Here is a 25,919-nt window from a genome sequence, read left to right on the forward strand (position 1 = left end):
TGAGCTCCTCACCCTACCTCTAAGGGTGACTGAGCTCCTCACCCTACCTCTAAGGGTGACTGAGCTCCTCACCCTATCTCTAAGGGTACGCCCAGCCACCCTACGGAGGAAGCTCATTTCAGCCGCTTGTATCCGGGATCTCGGTCTTTCGGTCATGACCCATAGTTCATGACCATCTTCCCCCCACTCGTGAACAAGACCCCGAGATACTTGAACTCCTCCACCTGTGACAAGGGCACTCCACCGACCTGGACCTGGACACCTTTTTCCGGTCAAGGACCATGGCCTCTCCACCGACCTGGAAAGACCTGTATCGGTCCGTCGTGGTGAAAGAGGAGCTGAGCCAAAAAGCGAAGCTCTCGATTTACCGGTCGATCTTCGTTCCTACCCTCACCTATGGTCATGAACTATGGGTCATGACCGAAAGAACGAGATCCCGGATACAAGTGGCTGAAATGAGCTTCCTCCGTAGGGTGACTGGGCGTACCCTTAGAGATAGGGTGAGGAGCTCAGTCACCCTTAGAGATAGGGTGAGGAGCTCAGTCACCCTTAGAGATAGGGGAAGGAGCTCAGTCACCCGTAGAGATAGGGTGAGGAGCTCAGTCACCCTTAGAGATAGGGTGAGGAGCTCAGTCACCCTTAGAGATAGGGTGAGGAGCTCAGTCACCCTTAGAGATAGGGTGAGGAGCTCAGTCACCCTTAGAGATAGGGTGAGGAGCTCAGTGACCCTTAGAGATAGGGTGAGGAGCTCAGTGACCCTTAGAGATAGGGTGAGGAGCTCAGTGACCCTTAGAGATAGGGTGAGGAGCTCAGTCACCCTTAGAGATAGGGTGAGGAGCTCAGCCACCAGGGAGGAGCTCGGAGTAGAGCCGCTGCTCCTCCACATCCAGAGTCCTGGTGCCACGTGCACTTATGGACACCCCTGTGCTCCAACATGGTGTTCGTTATGAACAAACTGTGACTGGCACAGAAGTCCAATAACAGAACACCGCTCGGGTTCAGATCGGGGAGGCCGTTCCTCCCAATCACCCCCTTCCAAGTCTCGCTGTCATTGCCCACGTGGGCGTTGAAGTCCCCCAGGAGAACAATGGAGTCCCCAGTTGGGGCACTATCCAGCACCCCTCCCAGGGACTCCAAGAAGGTTGAGTACTCTGAACTGCTGTTCGGTGCATAGGCCGAGACAACAGTCAGAGACCTGTCCCCTACTTGTAGGCGTAGGGACGCAAACCTCTCGTTCACCGGGGTGAACTCCAACACATGGCGGCTGAACTGTGGGGCAATAAGCAAGCCCACTCCAGCCCGCCACCTCTCACTGCAGGCAACTCCAGAGAAGTCTAGGAGCTGGGTTCCAGAGCCCAAGCTGTGAGTAGAGGTGAGCGCAACTACGTCTAGACGGCATCTCTCCACCTCCTGCACAAGCCCCCCCTCCCAGCGAGGTCACATTCCATGTCCCGAAAACCAGATTCTGTGTCCGGGGATCGGGTCGTCAAGGCCCCTGCCGTCGACTGCCACCCAATCCACACTGCACCCGACCCCTACAGCAGCCTCTGTGGGTGGTGGGTCCACAGGAGGACGAGGAGGAGGGGCTCACGTCGTCCCTCCGGGCTGAGCCCGGCCGAGTCCTGCGGGCAAGAACCCGGCCACCAGGCGCTCGCATGCGAGCCTCCACCCCGGGCCTGGCTCCAGGGTGAGGCCCCGGCTGCGCCAAACCGGGCGTCGTCTCTGCACTCCTCTTGTGCGTGTTCATAGGGGTCTTTTGAAATACATCAATTCAAGAAATTGTATTTTGAGTGTGTGTCTAACTCAAGGTGGCGCCGTTCATCATCAGTTTTTTTATAGCGTCAATATACTGAAAGACATGGTTAAAACACTGAAAACAAGTGGAGAAATGCAGAAGAGTTTCTGTTCACAACCTTGAGTTTCTGTTCACAACCTTGAGTTTCTGTTCACAACCTTGAGTTTCTATTCACAACCTTGAGTTTCTGTTCACAACCTTGAATTTCTGTTCACAACCTTGAGTTTTTGTTCACGAACTTGAGTTTCTGTTCACAACCTTGAGTTTTTGTTTACGACCTTGAGTTTTTGTTCATGACCTAAAGTTTTTGTTCATGACCTTGAGTTTCTGTTCACAACCTTGAGTTTCTGTTCACAACCTTGAGTTTTGGTTCAGAACCTTGAGTGTTTGATCTGCAGCCAACGGATGTCTGCGATCAGATCGTCAGAGTCGTTTCTCGATCGATTCATCTGGAGGCGCTGCTGCTGGACAACACAGGACTCAAGAGGTGTGTGTGTGTGTGTGTGTGTGTGTGTGTGTGTGTGTGTGTGTGTGTGTGTGTGTGTGTGTGTGTGTGTGTGTGTGTGTGTGTGTGTGTGTGTGTGTGTGTGTGTGTGTGTGTGTGTGTGTGTGTGTGTGTGTGTGTGTGTGTGTGTGTGTTCGCCTGTTGCTGCTGATACTGTATTGATCAACATCAAAAATGTAGTGATGGGGTATTGAAGGTGTATCTGTGCTTCCTCTCCTCAGTGACTTTGCTCAGAAGCTGGCAGTGGCGCTGTCTCATAACTCCGCCTCCTCGCTGCACACGCTCAACCTGAGCAACAACTCGCTGGAGGACAAAGGTCACTGACCACACGTCTGATCGTACTGCCAATAATCATGATCCATGTGTCATTAACATTGCCAGAATTAGGGTCAGAGTCAAGGGTTAGGGTCAGAGTCAAGGGTTAGGGTCAGAGTCAAGGGTTAGGGTCAGAGTCGAGGGTTAGGGTCAGAGTCGAGGGTTAGGGTCAGAGTCGAGGGTTAGGGTCAGAGTCGAGGGTTAGGGTCAGAGTCAAGGGTTAGGGTCAGAGTCAAGGGTTAGGGTCAGAGTCGAGGGTTAGGGTCAGAGTCGAGGGTTAGGGTCAGAGTCGAGGGTTAGGGTCAGAGTCGAGGGTTAGGGTCAGAGTCGAGGGTTAGGGTCAGAGTCAAGGGTTAGGGTCAGAGTCGAGGGTTAGGGTCAGAGTCGAGGGTTAGGGTCAGAGTCAAGGGTTAGGGTCAGAGTCGAGGGTTAGGGTCAGAGTCGAGGGTTAGGGTCAGAGTCAAGGGTTAGGGTCAGAGTCAAGGGTTAGGGTCAGGGGTAGGATCGTGTTTAGGTTGAGGAATTAGGGTGAACAGGCTACTTATTGAAAATGAAAAATTGACTCCTGAATCTTTCCATTCCTCCTGAATCTTTCCATTCCTCCTGAATCTTTCCATTCCTTCTGAATCTTTCCGTTCCTCCTGGATCTTTCCATTCCTCCTGAATCTTTCCATTCCTCCTGGATCTTTCCATTCCTCCTGGATCTTTCCATTCCTCCTGAATCTTTCCATTCCTCCTGGATCTTTCCATTCCTCCTGAATCTTTCCATTCCTCCTGAATCTTTCCATTCCTCCTGAATCTTTCCATTCCTCCTGGATCTTTCCATTCCTCCTGGATCTTTTCGTTCCTCCTGAATCCTTTCATTCTTCTTGAATCTTTCCATTCCTCCTGAACTTTTCCGTTCCTCCCGAATCCTTTCATCCTTCTTGAATCTTTTCATTCCTCCTGAATTTTTCCGTTCCTTCTTATGTCTGCAGGAGCTTCAGCTCTCAGCTCACCGTTGTCCAAACTGTCGTCGGGCCTGAAGCATCTCAATCTGTCCAGAACTTCCATGTCGGCAAAAGGTGAGCTTGTGCCACAAAACGGAGCAACGGTTCCTCCAGTAGGAAATAGAAATGCACCATGATGTTGTTATAGTACCTTGTCCTCATGTATATCATTTTTTAGAATTTGAAAATGTTAGGGTTAACAATAATAATAATAATAATAATAATAAACTTTGAGGCCAAAGTTGAGGCAGAGTATGAGACCAACTTCTGTATTTCCTGTCTGGCTTTTTCCTGTTTTGTTATTTTCTGTCTGGTGGTCTCCTTTACTGCTGTTTCTTGTCTCGTGGTTTCTTGTCTGGTTGTTTCCACTGGTTGCTTCCTATCGAGCTGTCCAGTGTGTCGACCTGAGTGTGTATTTGTGTGTGCAGGTGTGAATGCAGTGTGTGAGGCACTGTGTGTGAACCCGGCGATGGCTTCCACACTGACACACTTGGACCTGTCAGGAAACTCTCTCCGGGGAGACGAGCTGGAGGTTGGTAGAGTTCCAGAGTCGCTCCTCTCCCGTCAGCACCAACTGATGAGGGACTGTTGGTTTCTCATCACAGAATCTTCACAACTTCCTGAGTCGCTGCAACAGAGTGGAACATCTGGATCTGTCCAACAGCGACTGCAGCATGGAGCAGGTGTGTGTGTGTGTGTGTGTGTGTGTGTGTGTGTGTGTGTGTGTGTGTGTGTGTGTGTGTGTGTGTGTGTGTGTGTGTGTGTGTGTGTGTGTGTGTGTGTGTGTGTGTGTGTGTGTGTGTGTGTGTGTGTGTGTGTGTGTGTGTGTGTGTGTGTGTGTGTGTGTGTGTGTTAGTTAATTCAGCTGTGTGTGTGTGTGTTCAAGGTGTGTGCATCTCTCCTGGAAGGGTCTCTACAGAATCTCTCGGTTCTGAACATGTCCAGAACTGTTTTCACTCACAGGTGAGATGTTGAACTGAAGAACAAATGTCTGTTCCTGCAGTCGAATCAGATGGTGTTTCTACCGTGTTCCCACTGTGTTTCTACTGTTTCTACCGTGTTCCCACTGTGTTTCTACTGTTTCTACCGTGTTCCCACTGTGTTTCTACTGTTTCTACCGTGTTCCCACTGTGTTTCTACTGTTTCTAACGTGTTCCCACTGTGTTTCTACTGTTTCTATCGTGTTCCCACTGTGTTTCTACTGTTTCTACCGTGTTCCCACTGTGTTTCTACTGTTTCTATCGTGTTCCCACTGTGTTTCTACTGTTTCTAACGTGTTCCCACTGTGTTTCTACTGTTTCTACCGTGTTCCCACTGTGTTTCTACTGTTTCTAACGTGTTCCCACTGTGTTTCTACTGTTTCTATCGTGTTCCCACTGTGTTTCTACTGTTTCTACCGTGTTCCCACTGTGTTTCTACTGTTTCTATCGTGTTCCCACTGTGTTTCTACTGTTTCTAACGTGTTCCCACTGTGTTTCTACTGTTTCTACCGTGTTCCCACTGTGTTTCTACTGTTTCTATCGTGTTCCCACTGTGTTTCTACTGTTTCTATCGTGTTCCCACTGTGTTTCTACTGTTTCTAACGTGTTCCCACTGTGTTTCTACTGTTTCTGCCGTGTTCCCACTGTGTTTCTACTGTTTCTATCGTGTTCCCACTGTGTTTCTACTGTTTCTATCGTGTTCCCACTGTGTTTCTACTGTTTCTAACGTGTTCCCACTGTGTTTCTACTGTTTCTAACGTGTTCCCACTGTGTTTCTACTGTTTCTACCGTGTTCCCACTGTGTTTCTACTGTTTCTACCGTGTTCCCACTGTGTTTCTACTGTTTCTATCGTGTTCCCACTGTGTTTCTACTGTTTCTATCGTGTTCCCACTGTGTTTCTACTGTTTCTATCGTGTTCCCACTGTGTTTCTACTGTTTCTAACGTGTTCCCACTGTGTTTCTACTGTTTCTAACGTGTTCCCACTGTGTTTCTACTGTTTCTACCGTGTTCCCACTGTGTTTCTACTGTTTCTACCGTGTTCCCACTGTGTTTCTACTGTTTCTAACGTGTTCCCACTGTGTTTCTACTGTTTCTAACGTGTTCCCACTGTGTTTCTACTGTTTCTACCGTGTTCCCACTGTGTTTCTACTGTTTCTAACGTGTTCCCACTGTGTTTCTACTGTTTCTAACGTGTTCCCACTGTGTTTCTACTGTTTCTAACGTGTTCCCACTGTGTTTCTACTGTTTCTAACGTGTTCCCACTGTGTTTCTACTGTTTCTAACGTGTTCCCACTGTGTTTCTACTGTTTCTACCGTGTTCCCACTGTGTTTCTACTGTTTCTAACGTGTTCCCACTGTGTTTCTACTGTTTCTATCGTGTTCCCACTGTGTTTCTACTGTTTCTAATGTGTTCCCACTGTGTTTCTACTGTTTCTAACGTGTTCCCACTGTGTTTCTACTGTTTCTAACGTGTTCCCACTGTGTTTCTACTGTTTCTAACGTGTTCCCACTGTGTTTCTACTGTTTCTACCGTGTTCCCACTGTGTTTCTACTGTTTCTAACGTGTTCCCACTGTGTTTCTACTGTTTCTAACGTGTTCCCACTGTGTTTCTACTGTGTTTCTAACGTGTTCCCACTGTGTTTCTACTGTGTTTCTAACGTGTTCCCACTGTGTTTCTACTGTGTTTCTAACGTGTTCCCACTGTGTTTCTACTGTTTCTAACATGTTCCCACTGTGTTTCTACGGTTTCTACCGTGTTCCCACTGTGTTTCTACGGTTTCTACCATGTTCCCACTGTGTTTCTACTGTTTCTAACGTGTTCCCACTGTGTTTCTACTGTTTCTATCGTGTTCCCACTGTGTTTCTACTGTTTCTAATGTGTTCCCACTGTGTTCCTACTGTGTTTCTAACGTGTTCCCACTGTGTTTCTACTGTTTCTACCGTGTTCCCACTGTGTTTCTACTGTTTCTATCGTGTTCCCACTGTGTTTCTACTGTTTCTATCGTGTTCCCACTGTGTTTCTACTGTTTCTATCGTGTTCCCACTGTGTTTCTACTGTTTCTACCGTGTTCCCACTGTGTTTCTACTGTTTCTATCGTGTTCCCACTGTGTTTCTACTGTTTCTATCGTGTTCCCACTGTGTTTCTACTGTTTCTAACGTGTTCCCACTGTGTTTCTACTGTTTCTAACGTGTTCCCACTGTGTTTCTACTGTTTCTAACGTGTTCCCACTGTGTTTCTACTGTTTCTAACGTGTTCCCACTGTGTTTCTACTGTTTCTAACGTGTTCCCACTGTGTTTCTACTGTTTCTAACGTGTTCCCACTGTGTTTCTACTGTTTCTAACGTGTTCCCACTGTGTTTCTACTGTTTCTAACGTGTTCCCACTGTGTTTCTACTGTTTCTAACGTGTTCCCACTGTGTTTCTACTGTTTCTACCGTGTTCCCACTGTGTTTCTACTGTTTCTAACGTGTTCCCACTGTGTTTCTACTGTTTCTAACGTGTTCCCACTGTGTTTCTACTGTTTCTAACGTGTTCCCACTGTGTTTCTACTGTTTCTATCGTGTTCCCACTGTGTTTCTACTGTTTCTACCGTGTTCCCACTGTGTTTCTACTGTTTCTAACGTGTTCCCACTGTGTTTCTACTGTTTCTAACGTGTTCCCACTGTGTTTCTACTGTTTCTAACGTGTTCCCACTGTGTTTCTACTGTTTCTAACGTGTTCCCACTGTGTTTCTACTGTTTCTAACGTGTTCCCACTGTGTTTCTACTGTTTCTAACGTGTTCCCACTGTGTTTCTACTGTTTCTAACGTGTTCCCACTGTGTTTCTACTGTTTCTAACGTGTTCCCACTGTGTTTCTACTGTTTCTATCGTGTTCCCACTGTGTTTCTACTGTTTCTAACGTGTTCCCACTGTGTTTCTACTGTTTCTAACGTGTTCCCACTGTGTTTCTACTGTTTCTAGCGTGTTCCCACTGTGTTTCTACTGTTTCTAGCGTGTTCCCACTGTGTTTCTACTGTTTCTAACGTGTTCCCACTGTGTTTCTACTGTTTCTAACGTGTTCCCACTGTGTTTCTACGGTTTCTACCATGTTCCCACTGTGTTTCTACTGTTTCTGACGTGTTCCCACTGTGTTTCTACTGATTCTACCGTGTTCCCACTGTGTTTCTACTGTTTCTAACGTGTTCCCACTGTGTTTCTACTGTTTCTAACGTGTTCCCACTGTGTTTCTACTGTGTTTCTAACGTGTTCCCACTGTGTTTCTACTGTGTTTCTAACGTGTTCCCACTGTGTTTCTACTGTGTTTCTAACGTGTTCCCACTGTGTTTCTACTGTTTCTAACATGTTCCCACTGTGTTTCTACGGTTTCTACCGTGTTCCCACTGTGTTTCTACGGTTTCTACCATGTTCCCACTGTGTTTCTACTGTTTCTAACGTGTTCCCACTGTGTTTCTACTGTTTCTATCGTGTTCCCACTGTGTTTCTACTGTTTCTAATGTGTTCCCACTGTGTTCCTACTGTGTTTCTAACGTGTTCCCACTGTGTTCCTACTGTGTTTCTAACGTGTTCCCACTGTGTTTCTACTGTTTCTATCGTGTTCCCACTGTGTTTCTACTGTTTCTATCGTGTTCCCACTGTGTTTCTACTGTTTCTATCGTGTTCCCACTGTGTTTCTACTGTTTCTACCGTGTTCCCACTGTGTTTCTACTGTTTCTATCGTGTTCCCACTGTGTTTCTACTGTTTCTATCGTGTTCCCACTGTGTTTCTACTGTTTCTAACGTGTTCCCACTGTGTTTCTACTGTTTCTAACGTGTTCCCACTGTGTTTCTACTGTTTCTAACGTGTTCCCACTGTGTTTCTACTGTTTCTAACGTGTTCCCACTGTGTTTCTACTGTTTCTAACGTGTTCCCACTGTGTTTCTACTGTTTCTAACGTGTTCCCACTGTGTTTCTACTGTTTCTAACGTGTTCCCACTGTGTTTCTACTGTTTCTAACGTGTTCCCACTGTGTTTCTACTGTTTCTAACGTGTTCCCACTGTGTTTCTACTGTTTCTAACGTGTTCCCACTGTGTTTCTACTGTTTCTAACGTGTTCCCACTGTGTTTCTACTGTTTCTATCGTGTTCCCACTGTGTTTCTACTGTTTCTAACGTGTTCCCACTGTGTTTCTACTGTTTCTAACGTGTTCCCACTGTGTTTCTACTGTTTCTAGCGTGTTCCCACTGTGTTTCTACTGTTTCTAGCGTGTTCCCACTGTGTTTCTACTGTTTCTAACGTGTTCCCACTGTGTTTCTACTGTTTCTACCGTGTTCCCACTGTGTTTCTACTGTTTCTAACGTGTTCCCACTGTGTTTCTACTGTTTCTAACGTGTTCCCACTGTGTTTCTACTGTGTTTCTAACGTGTTCCCACTGTGTTTCTACTGTGTTTCTAACGTGTTCCCACTGTGTTTCTACTGTTTCTAACATGTTCCCACTGTGTTTCTACGGTTTCTACCGTGTTCCCACTGTGTTTCTACGGTTTCTACCGTGTTCCCACTGTGTTTCTACTGTTTCTAACGTGTTCCCACTGTGTTTCTACTGTTTCTATCGTGTTCCCACTGTGTTTCTACTGTTTCTAATGTGTTCCCACTGTGTTCCTACTGTGTTTCTAACGTGTTCCCACTGTGTTTCTACTGTTTCTACCGTGTTCCCACTGTGTTTCTACTGTTTCTATCGTGTTCCCACTGTGTTTCTACTGTTTCTATCGTGTTCCCACTGTGTTTCTACTGTTTCTAACGTGTTCCCACTGTGTTTCTACTGTTTCTACCGTGTTCCCACTGTGTTTCTACTGTTTCTATCGTGTTCCCACTGTGTTTCTACTGTTTCTATCGTGTTCCCACTGTGTTTCTACTGTTTCTATCGTGTTCCCACTGTGTTTCTACTGTTTCTATCGTGTTCCCACTGTGTTTCTACTGTTTCTAACGTGTTCCCACTGTGTTTCTACTGTTTCTAACGTGTTCCCACTGTGTTTCTACTGTTTCTACCGTGTTCCCACTGTGTTTCTACTGTTTCTATCGTGTTCCCACTGTGTTTCTACTGTTTCTATCGTGTTCCCACTGTGTTTCTACTGTTTCTAACGTGTTCCCACTGTGTTTCTACTGTTTCTAATGTGTTCCCACTGTGTTTCTACTGTTTCTAACGTGTTCCCACTGTGTTTCTACTGTTTCTACCGTGTTCCCACTGTGTTTCTACTGTTTCTAACGTGTTCCCACTGTGTTTCTACTGTTTCTACCGTGTTCCCACTGTGTTTCTACTGTTTCTACCGTGTTCCCACTGTGTTTCTACTGTTTCTAACGTGTTCCCACTGTGTTTCTACTGTTTCTACCGTGTTCCCACTGTGTTTCTACTGTTTCTAACGTGTTCCCACTGTGTTTCTACTGTTTCTAACGTGTTCCCACTGTGTTTCTACTGTTTCTAACGTGTTCCCACTGTGTTTCTACTGTTTCTACCGTGTTCCCACTGTGTTTCTACTGTTTCTAACGTGTTCCCACTGTGTTTCTACTGTTTCTATCGTGTTCCCACTGTGTTTCTACTGTTTCTAATGTGTTCCCACTGTGTTTCTACTGTTTCTATCGTGTTCCCACTGTGTTTCTACTGTTTCTAGCGTGTTCCCACTGTGTTTCTACTGTTTCTAACGTTTTCCCACTGTGTTTCTACTGTTTCTAACGTGTTCCCACTGTGTTTCTACTGTTTCTACCGTGTTCCCACTGTGTTTCTACTGTTTCTAACGTGTTCCCACTGTGTTTCTACTGTGTTTCTAACGTGTTCCCACTGTGTTTCTACTGTGTTTCTAACGTGTTCCCACTGTGTTTCTACTGTGTTTCTAACGTGTTCCCACTGTGTTTCTACTGTGTTTCTAACGTGTTCCCACTGTGTTTCTACGGTTTCTACCGTGTTCCCACTGTGTTTCTACGGTTTCTACCATGTTCCCACTGTGTTTCTACTGTTTCTAACGTGTTCCCACTGTGTTTCTACTGTTTCTATCGTGTTCCCACTGTGTTTCTACTGTTTCTAATGTGTTCCCACTGTGTTTCTACTGTTTCTAACGTGTTCCCACTGTGTTCCTACTGTGTTTCTAACGTGTTCCCACTGTGTTTCTACTGTTTCTAACGTGTTCCCACTGTGTTTCTACTGTTTCTAACGTGTTCCCACTGTGTTTCTACTGTTTCTACCGTGTTCCCACTGTGTTTCTACTGTTTCTAACGTGTTCCCATAGTGTTCCCACTGTGTTTCTACTGTTTCTACCGTGTTCCCACTGTGTTTCTACTGTTTCTAACGTGTTCCCACTGTGTTTCTACTGTTTCTAACGTGTTCCCACTCTGTTTCTACTGTTTCTAATGTGTTCCCACTGTGTTTCTACTGTGTTTCTAACGTGTTCCCACTGTGTTTCTACTGTTTCTAACATGTTCCCAGTGTGTTTCTACGGTTTCTACCGTGTTCCCACTGTGTTTCTACGGTTTCTACCATGTTCCCACTGTGTTTCTACTGTTTCTAACGTGTTCCCACTGTGTTTCTACTGTTTCTAACGTGTTCCCACTGTGTTTCTACTGTTTCTAACGTGTTCCCACTGTGTTTCTACTGTTTCTAACGTGTTCCCACTGTGTTCCCACTGTGTTTCTGACGTGTTCCCACTGTGTTTCTACTGTTTCTAATGTGTTCCCACTTTGTTTCTACTGTTTCTAACGTGTTCCCACTGTGTTCCCACTGTGTTTCTGACGTGTTCCTACTGTGTTTCTAACGTGTTCCCACTGTGTTTCTACTGTTTCTATCGTGTTCCCGCTGTGTTTCTACTGTTTCTATCGTGTTCCCACTGTGTTTCTACTGTTTCTAATGTGTTCCCACTGTGTTTCTACTGTTTCTATCATGTTCCCACTGTGTTTCTACTGTTTCTAATGTGTTCCCACTGTGTTTCTACTGTTTCTATCGTGTTCCCACTGTGTTTCTACTGTTTCTAATGTGTACCCACTGTGTTTCTACTGTTTCTATCGTGTTCCCACTGTGTTTCTACTGTTTCTAATGTGTTCCCACTGTGTTTCTACTGTTTCTATCGTGTTCCCACTGTGTTTCTACTATTTCTATCGTGTTCCCACTGTGTTTCTACTATTTCTAACATGTTCCCACTGTGTTTCTACTGTGTTTCTAACGTGTTCCCACTGTGTTTCTACTGTTTCTAACGTGTTCCCATAGTGTTCCCACTGTGTTTCTACTGTTTCTAACGTGTTCCCACTGTGTTTCTACTGTTTCTACCGTGTTCCCACTGTGTTTCTACTGTTTCTAACGTGTTCCCACTGTGTTTCTACTGTGTTTCTAACGTGTTCCCACTGTGTTTCTACTGTGTTTCTAACGTGTTCCCACTGTGTTTCTACTGTTTCTAACATGTTCCCACTGTGTTTCTACTGTTTCTAACGTGTTCCCACTGTGTTTGTACTGTTTCTAACGTGTTCCCACTGTGTTTCTACTGTTTCTACCATGTTCCCACTGTGTTTCTACTGTTTCTAACGTGTTCCCACTGTGTTCCCACTGTGTTTCTGACGTGTTCCCACTGTGTTTCTACTGTTTCTAATGTGTTCCCACTTTGTTTCTACTGTTTCTAACGTGTTCCCACTGTGTTCCCACTGTGTTTCTGACTTGTTCCTACTGTGTTTCTAACGTGTTCCCACTGTGTTTCTACTGTTTCTATCGTGTTCCCACTGTGTTTCTACTGTTTCTAATGTGTTCCCACTGTGTTTCTACTGTTTCTAATGTGTTCCCACTGTGTTTCTACTGTTTCTATCATGTTCCCACTGTGTTTCTACTGTTTCTAATGTGTTCCCACTGTGTTTCTACTGTTTCTAATGTGTACCCACTGTGTTTCTACTGTTTCTATCGTGTTCCCACTGTGTTTCTACTGTTTCTATCGTGTTCCCACTGTGTTTCTACTGTTTCTAATGTGTTCCCACTGTGTTTCTACTATTTCTATCGTGTTCCCACTGTGTTTCTACTATTTCTAACATGTTCCCACTGTGTTTCTGACGTTTTCCCACTATGTTTCTAACGTGTTCCCACTGTGTTTCTACTGTTTCTATCGTGTTCCCACTGTGTTTCTACTGTTTCTAATGTGTTCCCACTGTGTTTCTACTGTTTCTATCGTGTTCCCACTGTGTTTCTACTGTTTCTAACGTGTTCCCACTGTGTTTCTACTGTTTCTAATGTGTTCCCACTGTGTTTCTACTGTTTCTATCGTGTTCCCACTGTGTTTCTACTGTTTCTAATGTGTTCCCACTGTGTTTCTACTGTTTCTAACGTGTTCCCACTGTGTTTCTACTGTTTCTAGCGTGTTCCCACTGTGTTTCTACTGTTTCTAACGTTTTCCCACTGTGTTTCTACTGTTTCTAACGTGTTCCCACTGTGTTTCTACTGTTTCTACCGTGTTCCCACTGTGTTTCTACTGTTTCTAACGTGTTCCCACTGTGTTTCTACTGTGTTTCTAACGTGTTCCCACTGTGTTTCTACTGTGTTTCTAACGTGTTCCCACTGTGTTTCTACTGTGTTTCTAACGTGTTCCCACTGTGTTTCTACTGTGTTTCTAACGTGTTCCCACTGTGTTTCTACGGTTTCTACCGTGTTCCCACTGTGTTTCTACGGTTTCTACCATGTTCCCACTGTGTTTCTACTGTTTCTAACGTGTTCCCACTGTGTTTCTACTGTTTCTATCGTGTTCCCACTGTGTTTCTACTGTTTCTAATGTGTTCCCACTGTGTTTCTACTGTTTCTAACGTGTTCCCACTGTGTTCCTACTGTGTTTCTAACGTGTTCCCACTGTGTTTCTACTGTTTCTAATGTGTTCCCACTGTGTTTCTACTGTTTCTAACGTGTTCCCACTGTGTTTCTACTGTTTCTACCGTGTTCCCACTGTGTTTCTACTGTTTCTAACGTGTTCCCACTGTGTTTCTACTGTTTCTAACGTGTTCCCATAGTGTTCCCACTGTGTTTCTACTGTTTCTAACGTGTTCCCACTGTGTTTCTACTGTTTCTACCGTGTTCCCACTGTGTTTCTACTGTTTCTAACGTGTTCCCACTGTGTTTCTACTGTTTCTAACGTGTTCCCACTCTGTTTCTACTGTTTCTAACGTGTTCCCACTGTGTTTCTACTGTGTTTCTAACGTGTTCCCACTGTGTTTCTACTGTGTTTCTAACGTGTTCCCACTGTGTTTCTACTGTTTCTAACATGTTCCCAGTGTGTTTCTACGGTTTCTACCGTGTTCCCACTGTGTTTCTACGGTTTCTACCATGTTCCCACTGTGTTTCTACTGTTTCTAACGTGTTCCCACTGTGTTCCCACTGTGTTTCTGACGTGTTCCCACTGTGTTTCTACTGTTTCTAATGTGTTCCCACTTTGTTTCTACTGTTTCTAACGTGTTCCCACTGTGTTCCCACTGTGTTTCTGACGTGTTCCTACTGTGTTTCTAACGGGTTCCCACTGTGTTTCTACTGTTTCTATCGTGTTCCCACTGTGTTTCTACTGTTTCTATCGTGTTCCCACTGTGTTTCTACTGTTTCTAATGTGTTCCCACTGTGTTTCTACTGTTTCTATCATGTTCCCACTGTGTTTCTACTGTTTCTAATGTGTTCCCACTGTGTTTCTACTGTTTCTATCGTGTTCCCACTGTGTTTCTACTGTTTCTAATGTGTACCCACTGTGTTTCTACTGTTTCTATCGTGTTCCCACTGTGTTTCTACTGTTTCTAATGTGTTCCCACTGTGTTTCTACTGTTTCTATCGTGTTCCCACTGTGTTTCTACTATTTCTATCGTGTTCCCACTGTGTTTCTACTATTTCTAACATGTTCCCACTGTGTTTCTACTGTGTTTCTAACGTGTTCCCACTGTGTTTCTACTGTTTCTAACGTGTTCCCATAGTGTTCCCACTGTGTTTCTACTGTTTCTAACGTGTTCCCACTGTGTTTCTACTGTTTCTACCGTGTTCCCACTGTGTTTCTACTGTTTCTAACGTGTTCCCACTGTGTTTCTACTGTGTTTCTAACGTGTTCCCACTGTGTTTCTACTGTGTTTCTAACGTGTTCCCACTGTGTTTCTACTGTGTTTCTAACGTGTTCCCACTGTGTTTCTACTGTTTCTAACATGTTCCCACTGTGTTTCTACTGTTTCTAACGTGTTCCCACTGTGTTTGTACTGTTTCTAACGTGTTCCCACTGTGTTTCTACTGTTTCTACCATGTTCCCACTGTGTTTCTACTGTTTCTAACGTGTTCCCACTGTGTTTCTACTGTTTCTAACGTGTTCCCACTGTGTTCCTACTGTGTTTCTAACGTGTTCCCACTGTGTTTCTACTGTTTCTAACGTGTTCCCACTGTGTTCCCACTGTGTTTCTGACGTGTTCCCACTGTGTTTCTACTGTTTCTAATGTGTTCCCACTTTGTTTCTACTGTTTCTAACGTGTTCCCACTGTGTTTCTGACTTGTTCCTACTGTGTTTCTAACGTGTTCCCACTGTGTTTCTACTGTTTCTATCGTGTTCCCACTGTGTTTCTACTGTTTCTATCGTGTTCCCACTGTGTTTCTACTGTTTCTAATGTGTTCCCACTGTGTTTCTACTGTTTCTATCATGTTCCCACTGTGTTTCTACTGTTTCTAATGTGTTCCCACTGTGTTTCTACTGTTTCTAATGTGTACCCACTGTGTTTCTACTGTTTCTATCGTGTTCCCACTGTGTTTCTACTGTTTCTATCGTGTTCCCACTGTGTTTCTACTGTTTCTAATGTGTTCCCACTGTGTTTCTACTATTTCTATCGTGTTCCCACTGTGTTTCTACTATTTCTAACATGTTCCCACTGTGTTTCTGACGTTTTCCCACTATGTTTCTAACGTGTTCCCACTGTGTTTCTACTGTTTCTATCGTGTTCCCACTGTGTTTCTACTGTTTCTAATGTGTTCCCACTGTGTTTCTACTGTTTCTATCGTGTTCCCACTGTGTTTCTAACGTGTTCCCACTGTGTTTCTACTGTTTCTAATGTGTTCCCACTGTGTTTCTAATGTGTTTCAACTGTGTTTCCACTGTTTGTAATGTGTTCCCACTGTGTTCCCACTGTGTTTCTGACTTGTTCCTACTGTGTTTCTAACGTGTTCCCACTGTGTTTCTACTGTTTCTATCGTGTTCCCACTGTGTTTCTACTGTTTCTAACGTGTTCCCACTGTGTTTCTACTGTGTTTCTAACGTGTTCCCACTGTGTTTCTACTGTGTTTCTAACATGTTCCCATTGTGTTTCTACTGTTTCTAACATGTTCCCACTGTGTTGCTAATATGTTTGTACTGTGTTTCTAATGCATTTCCACTGTGTTTCTAATGCATTTCCACTGTGTTTCTAATGCATTTCCACTGTGTTTCTAATGCATTTCCACTGTGTTTCTAATGCATTTCCACTGTGTTTCTAATGCATTTCCACTGTGTTTCTACTGTGTTCCCACAAGGAAAGTGAAAGATGTGCGTCCATCCTTCAGGCAGTTTTTCAGCTCTGCTCAGGCTCTGACATCCGTCAGCCTGTCGGGAACCAAACTTCCTGTGGAGGCGCTCAAGTAGGAACACCAAGCTGTTTCCATGGTTACACAACAAGAAACTCAGCCTCTATTCAATTTTCCACTTTCTGTTGTTTTCTGCTTCTACTTTGAGTTTGAGTTTATTTATTTAAAACAGGGACACCACATATATTTGAACATATAAATGTAAATATGCAAGATTATAGCAGACGGCTCATTTACATCTTCAGTCCCTTTGGCAGGTTGATATCAACAACATAAGATATTTAAATCAATACAACAACGGTAACAACGCGTAGAGCAGATTGCCTTCATGGCTAGTGTGGGCAGGAGGAGTAATTACATGAAGAGGAAATGTGTCTTTGAAACACAATAGGACAGAAAATAATGAAACCAAAACAATGAAACAGTACAGTGGATCATGAAACATACAGGCCAAGGGTTGAGGGACCAAACATATTTCACTAGTGTTAAATGCTAAAATTATACATCAAATCACTTTCTGTTCTATTCTGTTCCATTTGTTTAATTCAGCTGATTCATTTCCCATTGTTTGGTTCTTCTTTAGCTGTGTTCTACACTGTTCCATTGTTATATATTGTACTCTCCTCTGTTATGTCAGTTTCTGGAATGTTCTGTTCCATTTGCTGTTTGTTGATTCTATTCCTGTATTTCTCTCTTCTATTCTTCATGTTTATTGTCGTCATCTATTTGATTCTGTTTTCTATTTTAGAAAACATTGTGGTGATTGTCTGCACTCTTCTTTTCTATTGTCAATTATTTTCTTTTGTTTCATTTCAATATTTTCCAAATTATTCTATGATGTTTGTTGTATTTCTATTTCATCTCTACTCAGTCTTTTATTCTGCGTTGTAGCTCCATTTCCTTCTGTGACTGTTGATTCAGTCTTCTATTTGTGGTTCTACTACATTCAGTGCTGATCTGTAGATCGTAATGTAGTTTCTATTCTGCTCTACTGGTAGATGACACTAGAAACTGAACAAGAAAGTAGATCTCAGTAAAGTATTTGTGTTTTCTGCTGCAGGTCCTTGTTGTTGGGACTCGGCTGCAACTCAAATGTGAACAATGTTTCGCTGGACCTGAGCTGCTGCGAGGTGACACACGCATGCACACACACAGTATTTCACCCTGCCCTGTGAACACACACACACACGCACACACACACACACACACACACACACACAAGAATACAAAAATTCTCATGAATGCTAATAGTGGAATTATGATACACCTGCTGTTTGGAGGTGACAGGGAAGCTGAAGATGGAGGGTGTAACTCAGTGGAGAGTGAACTCTCTGACGAGCCAATCAGAGTGCATGAAAATGCTGATGTCATGCCAGGCCTCCCAGAAGGCCTTGGGTCACCAATATCAAAATGTGATGGGTTGAAGCAGCAGTGTGACTGACACTAGCTTTACACTGCAGACGCCTGCAGAAGTGAATCTGAAGGCCTCAGACAGATTTCTTGACCTGGCAACAGACGATGGTTGACACGTAAAACTTTTAACCAATCACAATTGGTTAAAAGTTTTATTATGGAAATACATGTCTGGAAGCAGCGCAGCAGGGGAGAAGCGATGAGAAGAAGCGGACAGACCGTTGGGAATTATTTAATAACTATTCATGGACAAAATATAATCAACGTCAGTCTGTGGCTCTGATATCTTTCTTCGGCCTGCAGAGAAGGCCTTGAAGGCCTTGAAGGCCTTGAAGGCCCTGACGGCTCGCCACTGGTATAACATCCTCTGTGAGTCTGACAACTTGTCCTGTCGAAATCGTCCTGTTTAAAATGCTCCCTGCAAACTACAGAGGACTCGCTTACAGTGTCTCCTTCCCCCTCAAAGCCCCTCTTCTTCCTCACCTCTTTGTCTTTGAAAAACCTTCAAAATGAAAATGAGATTTGAGAGAGTCAACACAAAAACATTTTAAAAAGGAGAATAAACTTATTTTCTTCCTTCAAATTTCTTACAACCTTTCTTCAACAAAACCATTTTCATGCATATATGCTGATAATAATCCAAAGCTGCTGAAACTTGTTTCAACCTATTCTACAGTCAGATGTTGTCAGTGTTTATCAGTGTGGTGGAGGAGACCTAAGAGTAATCTTACTTCTGTTAGGGTGAAAGAATTACAGGTGAACAGTACAGCCTGTATCACCTGGTAAAATGTGCTGGTCAAAGTTCAACCTGCAATATATGGTATATTTCTACAATAGCGTTATTGAGTCAGTTGTAATCTAAATGTGTATTGTGGAACATGTCATTAACAAAGTCTCAGTTGGACTACTAGTTAGTGAACAAGCAGTAAGGAGCGTTACGACGGTTCCGGTTCGTTGTCGGGCAGCAAACAAATACAGTTTTGTTTGCATTGATCTTTCTTACAGAGAATCTTTTATGTTTTTCCTTACATCCATTTTAAAGATTATCTTAGAAACAGACAAGAGCAGGCTTTTATTTTTTGGATTCATTGGATCTTTCTGGACTCATTGGATTGTTCTGGATTGATCTGATTCTCTGGACTCGTATGGGACTTGAGGTGCACAGCCTTTGCCCAAACAGGCAGGAGGCACCTTTCAAATAAACCATGCCTTCCGAGGATTAGATTTAATTCCAAAAGGCTAATAAAACAATCACTGATCTTAAAGATGATATTCAACGGCTCTCCAGAGAACTGAAGAAGAAGGACGCCATGTTGTCTGGCTTCATGGAGGGAGCCGCGGACCCGTCCCAACAGCTCGCCTCCTTGGACATTGAGGCCAGCCAGCCATGGTCTTCCTCCTGCTCCACCCCCAGCCATGGTCTTCCTCCTGCTCCACCCCCAGCCATGGTCTTCCTCCTGCTCCACCCCCAGCCATGGTCTTCCTCCTGCTCCACCCCCAGCCATGGTCTTCCTCCTGCTCCACCCCCAGCCATGGTCTTCCTCCTGCTCCACCCCCAGCCATGGTCTTCCTCCTGCTCCACCCCCAGCCATGGTCTTCCTCCTGCTCCACCCCCAGCCATGGTCTTCCTCCTGCTCCACCCCCAGCCATGGTCTTCATCCTGCTCCACCCCCAGCCATGGTCTTCATCCTGCTCCACCCCCAGCCATGGTATTCCTCCTGCTCCACCCCCAGCCATGGTGTTCCTCCTGCTCCACCCCCAGCCATGGTCTTCCTCCTGCTCCACCCCCAGCCATGGTGTTCCTCCTGCTCCACCCCCAGCCATGGTCTTCCTCCTGCTCCACTCCCAGCCATGGTCTTCCTCCTGCTCCACCCCCAGCCATGGTCTTCCTCCTGCTCCACCCCCAGCCATGGTCTTCCTCCTGCTCCACCCCCAGCCATGGTCTTCCTCCTGCTCCACCCCCAGCCATGGTCTTCCTCCTGCTCCACCCCCAGCCATGGTCTTCCTCCTGCTCCACCCCCAGCCATGGTCTTCCTCCTGCTCCACCCCCAGCCATGGTCTTCCTCCTGCTCCACCCCCAGCCATGGTCTTCCTCCTGCTCCACCCCCAGCCATGGTCTTCCTCCTGCTCCACCCCCAGCCATGGTCTTCCTCCTGCTCCACCCCCAGCCATGGTCTTCCTCCTGCTCCACCCCCAGCCATGGTCTTCCTCCTGCTCCACCCCCAGCAATCACCCTCCATGGTTAGAGGTGGTAATCCATGGTCGAAAGAGAGGCTCCGGTGCAGCGGCCTCACCTCCAGGACTTAGCTTGTCTAACTTCTGCGCTCCGCTGGCCAGTGACTTCCTGGTTCACCCAGCCGATGCTGCTGCTGCTGCTCCTGCTGCCTGGACCTCCTTCCTCCTGGGCCCACAACAGCTGCATCTTCTTCATCGTCGGAGAGTAACAGTGCTGGAGCGGCTTCCGTCTCCCCTGGACAGCCAGACCAGCGACCCCGTTCTGGTCGTAGACTCCTGCAGGAAGCCGTGATGAGACACTGCTGCACCATAGAACCAGCCTCCCCGTCCATCTCCTCATCTTCATCCACCACTTGTTCCTCGTCTGCTTTTCTCTCCAACAACATAATAATCCCATAATCCTCGGTAAGATTCCGGAGCTTTTACACGCACTTCCACCGTCCGTCCACCAAGTTCTAGTCCATGTAGCTACTAATGATATGGCCCGTCGGCAATCCGAAGTGACGAAGAAGGACTTTAATGAGCTTTTTAAGTTTTTAAGTAACTGTGGAAAGTCTGTCTTTATCTCCGGTCCCGTTCCCACACTTGGTCGAGGTGCAGCTTGCTTCAGCAGAATTTGAAGCCTGAACACGTTTCTTACTGTAGAAGCCACAATGTAGATCTCATTGATCACAATGTAGATCTCATTGATCACAATGTAGATTTCATTGATCACAATGTAGATTTTATTGATCACAATGTAGATTTTATTGATCACAATGTAGATTTCATTGATCACAATGTAGATTTCATTGATCACAATGTAGATTTCATTGATCACAATGTAGATTTCATGGATAACTCCAACTTCTTCTGGAAGCGTCCCTCTTTCTTCCGTCCTGACGGACTTCCTCCCAGCAGCTCTGGAGACAGATATTAGCTGTGAATATCCTACATAAAGTCCACTGGTCCTCTGGAGACTGACTGTTTACATCCTACGGACCCCCCCCACCCCCCCAGTGTCCTTCCTCCTGGACTCCTCAGGCTGCTGTTGGCTGCACCAGCACCCCCTACTGTTCTCTGTCAATTACATCCTGAAATCCATCGCTGTTCTCAAAACTAAACAGTCTTCCTGCCGTCTCCTCACCCTCCAACATCCAAGTCTTTCATGTGGAGACTGTTTCTGTTCCACCACCATTTTACCAAAGACAAGAGGAATCCCACAGAAGAGGAGTTAAACATAGGAATCTGATAAAAATCAAAACTGCTCCTATCAGTAAACAAAATCCCACAATAATCAAATGTGGACTGTTAAATATTCGTTCACTATCGTCTAAATCTTTACTTGTAAGTGATTTAATAACGGATCACAAATTTGATTTATTGACTCTCACTGAATCCTGGTTAAAAAGAGATGAATATCTCAGCCTCAATGAAGCAACTCCTCCCATCATGTTAATCACCATCTTCCTGGAGAAACTGGACGAGCATCTGTTTATAACTCCAGTCTTCTTTTCCATCCCAGACCTAAAACTAACCAGAAATCCTTTGAAAATCTCACTTTAAATCTGATGCATTCTGACCGGAAAAAAAAACAGCAGCCAGTTCTACTTGCCACTTCCTGATGTCATTCAAATGTACATTAACTGGCTTTATAGCCCCTGAAAATAAAGTGAAATATAAGAGATATCTATCAGACAACGCTGTAACCAAATTCAGGGAAGTACTCCCACCAATACTGACTTCAATACCATCGTGGATCCAGCAGTAAACAGCTGCCGCACCATCAGCCCTACTCAGGTTGACTTGGTTGTAGATAGAACAGCAGCCTTACTTCACTCCACACTTGATTCTATTGCACCTTGAAGATAAAATTAAACAACTCAGAGGAGGATAGCTCCATGGTATAATGATAATCTGCAAACTCTAAAGAAATCAGCACAAAAATTAGACAAGAAACGGTTCTTAACCCAGAAGTATTTAGAACAGCCTGGAGAGATCATTTGTTAATCTATAAAAAAAACAATCCCTGGGCAAAACACAAAACACCGACTATTCCTCCTTAATAGAAAAACACAGGAACAATTCTAGATTTCTCTTCAACACTATAGTCAGACTAACAAAAAGTCACAGTTCTGTCAAACCTCATATCCCTTTAACTCTGAGCAGTCATGACTTTCCTCTCCTCTCCTCTCCTCTCCTCTCCTCTCCTCTCCTCTCCTCTATCCTTTCACCCCAACCGGTCCGCAGAATGCCGCCACCTCTGACTCTGGTTTCTACAAAGGTTCTTCCTGTTAGAGGGAGTTTTTCATTTCCACAGTCACAAATAAACCTGCTTGCTCGTGTGGATTTGTTTGTTGGGCTTTTCTATTTTCTCTGTTAAAAGCACCTAGGAATGACCAAATTGTATTTGGTGATATATAAATAAAGTTGAATTGAATTAAACAAAGTCTAACTCATGGCAGCTGCTACCAGGTCACTGGTGGACAGAAATACAGTACATTAAGTTTGTAGTTTCAAAATTCAAACAATGATAATGTTCTATCTTAGCTGTGAAAAGTAATCCCACGAGCCCGGCTTTCTACAGTCCAGCAATTTAATAATAATAATAATAATGGCTTGGATTTATATAGCGCTTTTTTCAGGCTGACTCAAAGCATGTACAGAAACCTTTATTCATTCACACCTGTCCCACCTGTGGTGGTAAGCTATGTGGGCCCCTCCGACCACCAACATTCATGCACCGTTCATACACATTCATACCAAGATGGCCGCTACCATATTTCCTGTGCCATGGCAGCCGTTGAGGCATCTACTCTTTATGTCTTTGAGCAGAAGTTTATGAACAAGTATGTGCGAGTATGAACGAATCATTCAAAATCTGAGTCACTTCACTGAACATGCAGCGTCTCTGAGCGCAGCACCGTGACGACAGAGCAGCACAATACACAGTGGAATAATGTTCAAGCAAAAAGGTTCGCTTTTAAAAGTTCATTTTTTTGCCATTTCATTCAAAATAAAACACGAAAATATCACATGTACCTAAGTATTCACACCCTTTATTGAATACTTTGTTGAGGCACCTACAGCAGTACTTACAGTGGGAAGTCTTCTTGGGTTGGATGCTACAAGCTTGGCACCTACACTTGGGGATTTCTTACCACTCTTCTCTACAGATCCTCTAAAGTGCTGCCAGGTTAGACGGAGAGCATCTATTTTCAGGTCTTTCCAGAGATGTGCAATTGGGTTCAACTCTGGGCTCTCGTTGGGCCACTCGTTCACAGAATGTCCCCAAAGCCACTCTTTAGTTACCGTATTTTCCGCACTATAAGGTGCACCGGATTATAAGGTGCACCTACATCGATTGACATAATCTACAACTTTGTTCATATATAAGGCGCACCGCATTATAAGGCACATGGAACAGACCAGTGGTCAACAACCTTTATAGCTCAAAGCCATTAGGTTACATTTTCCACTGATTCTAACACCCAGAGAGGTGCACACACTTTATTTTGATAGTCCTACCTGCAGCCTATGCCAGGAGGACACTACACACTAAACCTTCTTCACTGCTGGTTGACAACTTACAACTACCGTAATAAACTAAACTACATGAACTAAGCAACAAAAACACAACACAACACAATTATTACCGACACCACAAACCAAATAGAACCCCCAATAATTGCATTTAAAACGCCACAAACAGAAACTCCCATAATTCATTGCAGCTATCGGCTGCACTGAGGAGCTCAGGATGCAAGGCATGATGGGAATTCATGTTTTGTGTTGTTGGAGGTTATTGTGGGTTGTTGTTGGGCTTGGTGTTGTGTTGATTGTGTTTATGTGTTTTTGTTCCCCAGTTTAGGGAGTAATTATTTCATCTAGTTTATTTTGGTTTGTTAGAATGTTGGTGTGCAACCATGAGTGATGAAGGTGTTGTGTGGAGTGTCGTCCGCTCTGAAGATCCAGTTGAGAAGTTAGAGTTGTCAAAATAAAAGCTTCTGGTTGTTCAGCTGTCAAATAACAGTCTGGAGTAGAGCAATTCTTCCATATATAAGGTGCACTGGGTTATAAGGTGCACTGGCAGCTTTTGAGAACATTTGAGGTATTTAAGTGCCTTATAGTGCGGAAAATACGGTATCTTTGCTGTGTGCTTTGGTTCGTTGTCCTGTTGGAATGTGAACCAAGGTCACAGTCTGAGGTCCTGAGCGCTGTGGAGCAGGTTTTCATCCAGGATGTCTCTGTACATTGCCGCATTCATATTTCCCTGTATCCAGACTCGTCTCCCTGTCCTTGCTGCTGAAAAACATGCCCACAGCATGATGCTGCCACTCCCGTGTTTCACTGGAGAGATGGTATCTGCCAGGTGACGAGCAGTGCCTGGTTTCCTCCGAACGTGACGCTTAGCATTCCGGCCAAATAGTTCTATTTTTGTTTCATCAGACGATAGAATCTTGTTTGTGATGGTTGGAGGGTCATTTACATGCATTTTGGCAAACTCCAAGTGAGCTGTCATGAGCCTTTTACTGAGGAGAGGCTTCCATCTGGCCATAAAGGCCTGATTGGTGAAGTGCTGCACTGATGGTCGTCTGTGTGAAAGGATCCCCCAATTTGCTCAGTGTAATGTTGAAGCTTCGTCAGAGTGACCATCGGGTTCTTGATCACCTCCCTGACCAAGGCCCTACTTCCCCGATTGCTCAGTTTGGATGGGCAGCCAGCTCTGGGAAGAGTCCTGGTGGTTTTGAACTTTTACCATTTCCAAATGATGGAGGCCACTGTGCTCTTCGGGAACTCCAATGCTGTTCCAATTTTTTGGTATTCTTCCCCAGATCTGTGCCTCAATATAATTCTGTCTTGAAGGTCTACAGACAGTTCCTTGAACCTCATGGCTTGGTTTCTGATCTTCTGATAGAAAGTTGTTGTGCGACTTTAAATAGACAGGTTAATTTGGGGATAAGGCTATAATATTACAAAAACATTACAAAATATTGAAAAAGTGAAGGGGGTTGAATACTTTCTGAATGCACTGTACTTATGTGTAGTTTACCTTAACAACACAAAGCTCCCTGAAAATAGTCCTAATGATTGGGGCTGCGTTAGAGCTGGAAACTCTGTTGGTGCTGTGTTGCTAAAGAATTTGTCCATGGATTAATAAAGTGATTGTGAGGTTTTAAAGATAGAACTGGTTTATTATGAGATGATGACATCACGCAGACCACCATGTAGGGATTTCTTACCTCATAAGGATCACTAGGTGCCATTAATGTTGTGCGGTCCACACATGGGGTACCATCTATGTTGCGTTTGGCTATCAATAATGATTAAGAATTATCGAAGATAGTTATTATGTTATTAAAATTTTAATCTGATGTGTATCAGAACCTCGGAGCTCCACCTGTCTTAACAGGAAATGATAGACAATTCAGTTCTATCAGTCTCATAAGATATACTAAACAGTTCATCAGGAGTTTGAATTAATAGTTAAATTAATTACAATTACCAGAATTAACAGTAAAGATTGAAGGATTTTGGAGTTCTTGACACAGAAGAGGTCGACATTTCATTCTCCTTTGTGCACATTAATAAAACAGCCAGAATGGTTCCAAAAATGTAATTTATTTACAATGAAAACAAATAAAACACAGATTCAGAGAGAGAGAGAGATTTATTTTTAACATTTTATATTTACATCAGTTTGTCAGAAGACAGTGTTACATTGTGTGTCAGATGCCTATGTTTTCTTGTTAAAATCAATCATGTTAAGAAATGATTTTTCATACAGCACAGAATGTTCTTAAAACACCAGACCTCTTCAAAAGCATTCAGATCATTATTTTGTTTAAAAAAACTGTATTCAAGCCAGATTCTGGATTAGATGTTGACTCGCCACACTTCCATGACATCCTGCCCTTCTTTGTTCTCCACCATGTTCCTCCTGCTGACGTAGATTACCATCTTGGCCTCACCTGAGAGGAAGTTTAGGAGCTGCCATTTGGCTTTTCCACTTTTTGTAGCCAGCTCCCATGATCAAAAATCCTCTCAGTAAAAACAACACTAAAAAGACTAAAAAACATTGTTAAGAGGGTGAATAAGCATGTGAGTCTCTTGCACTCAGTAAAAACATGATAAACAGTATTTTTC

The 25,919-nt window shown here is 44.2% G+C and overlaps 1 protein-coding gene across 1 annotated transcript in view; it reads left to right on the forward strand.

The window, feature by feature from the left end:
- Positions 1–25,919, forward strand: part of carmil1 (capping protein regulator and myosin 1 linker 1) — a gene marked incomplete at both ends in the record, with an annotated part of 71,819 nt that overhangs the window by 11,241 nt on the left and 34,659 nt on the right. Inside the window, 8 exons of the mRNA XM_080516471.1 lie at positions 2,194–2,282; positions 2,522–2,616; positions 3,593–3,679; positions 4,033–4,136; positions 4,210–4,287; positions 4,491–4,567; positions 16,095–16,199; positions 17,206–17,275. Coding sequence (XP_080372597.1) covers positions 2,194–2,282; positions 2,522–2,616; positions 3,593–3,679; positions 4,033–4,136; positions 4,210–4,287; positions 4,491–4,567; positions 16,095–16,199; positions 17,206–17,275 — 705 coding nt within the window. The remainder of the gene's footprint in view (positions 1–2,193; positions 2,283–2,521; positions 2,617–3,592; positions 3,680–4,032; positions 4,137–4,209; positions 4,288–4,490; positions 4,568–16,094; positions 16,200–17,205; positions 17,276–25,919) is intronic.

This window comes from Blennius ocellaris (assembly GCF_963422515.1).
Source record: "Blennius ocellaris genome assembly, chromosome: 20".
Classification (NCBI taxonomy): domain Eukaryota; kingdom Metazoa; phylum Chordata; class Actinopteri; order Blenniiformes; family Blenniidae; genus Blennius; species Blennius ocellaris.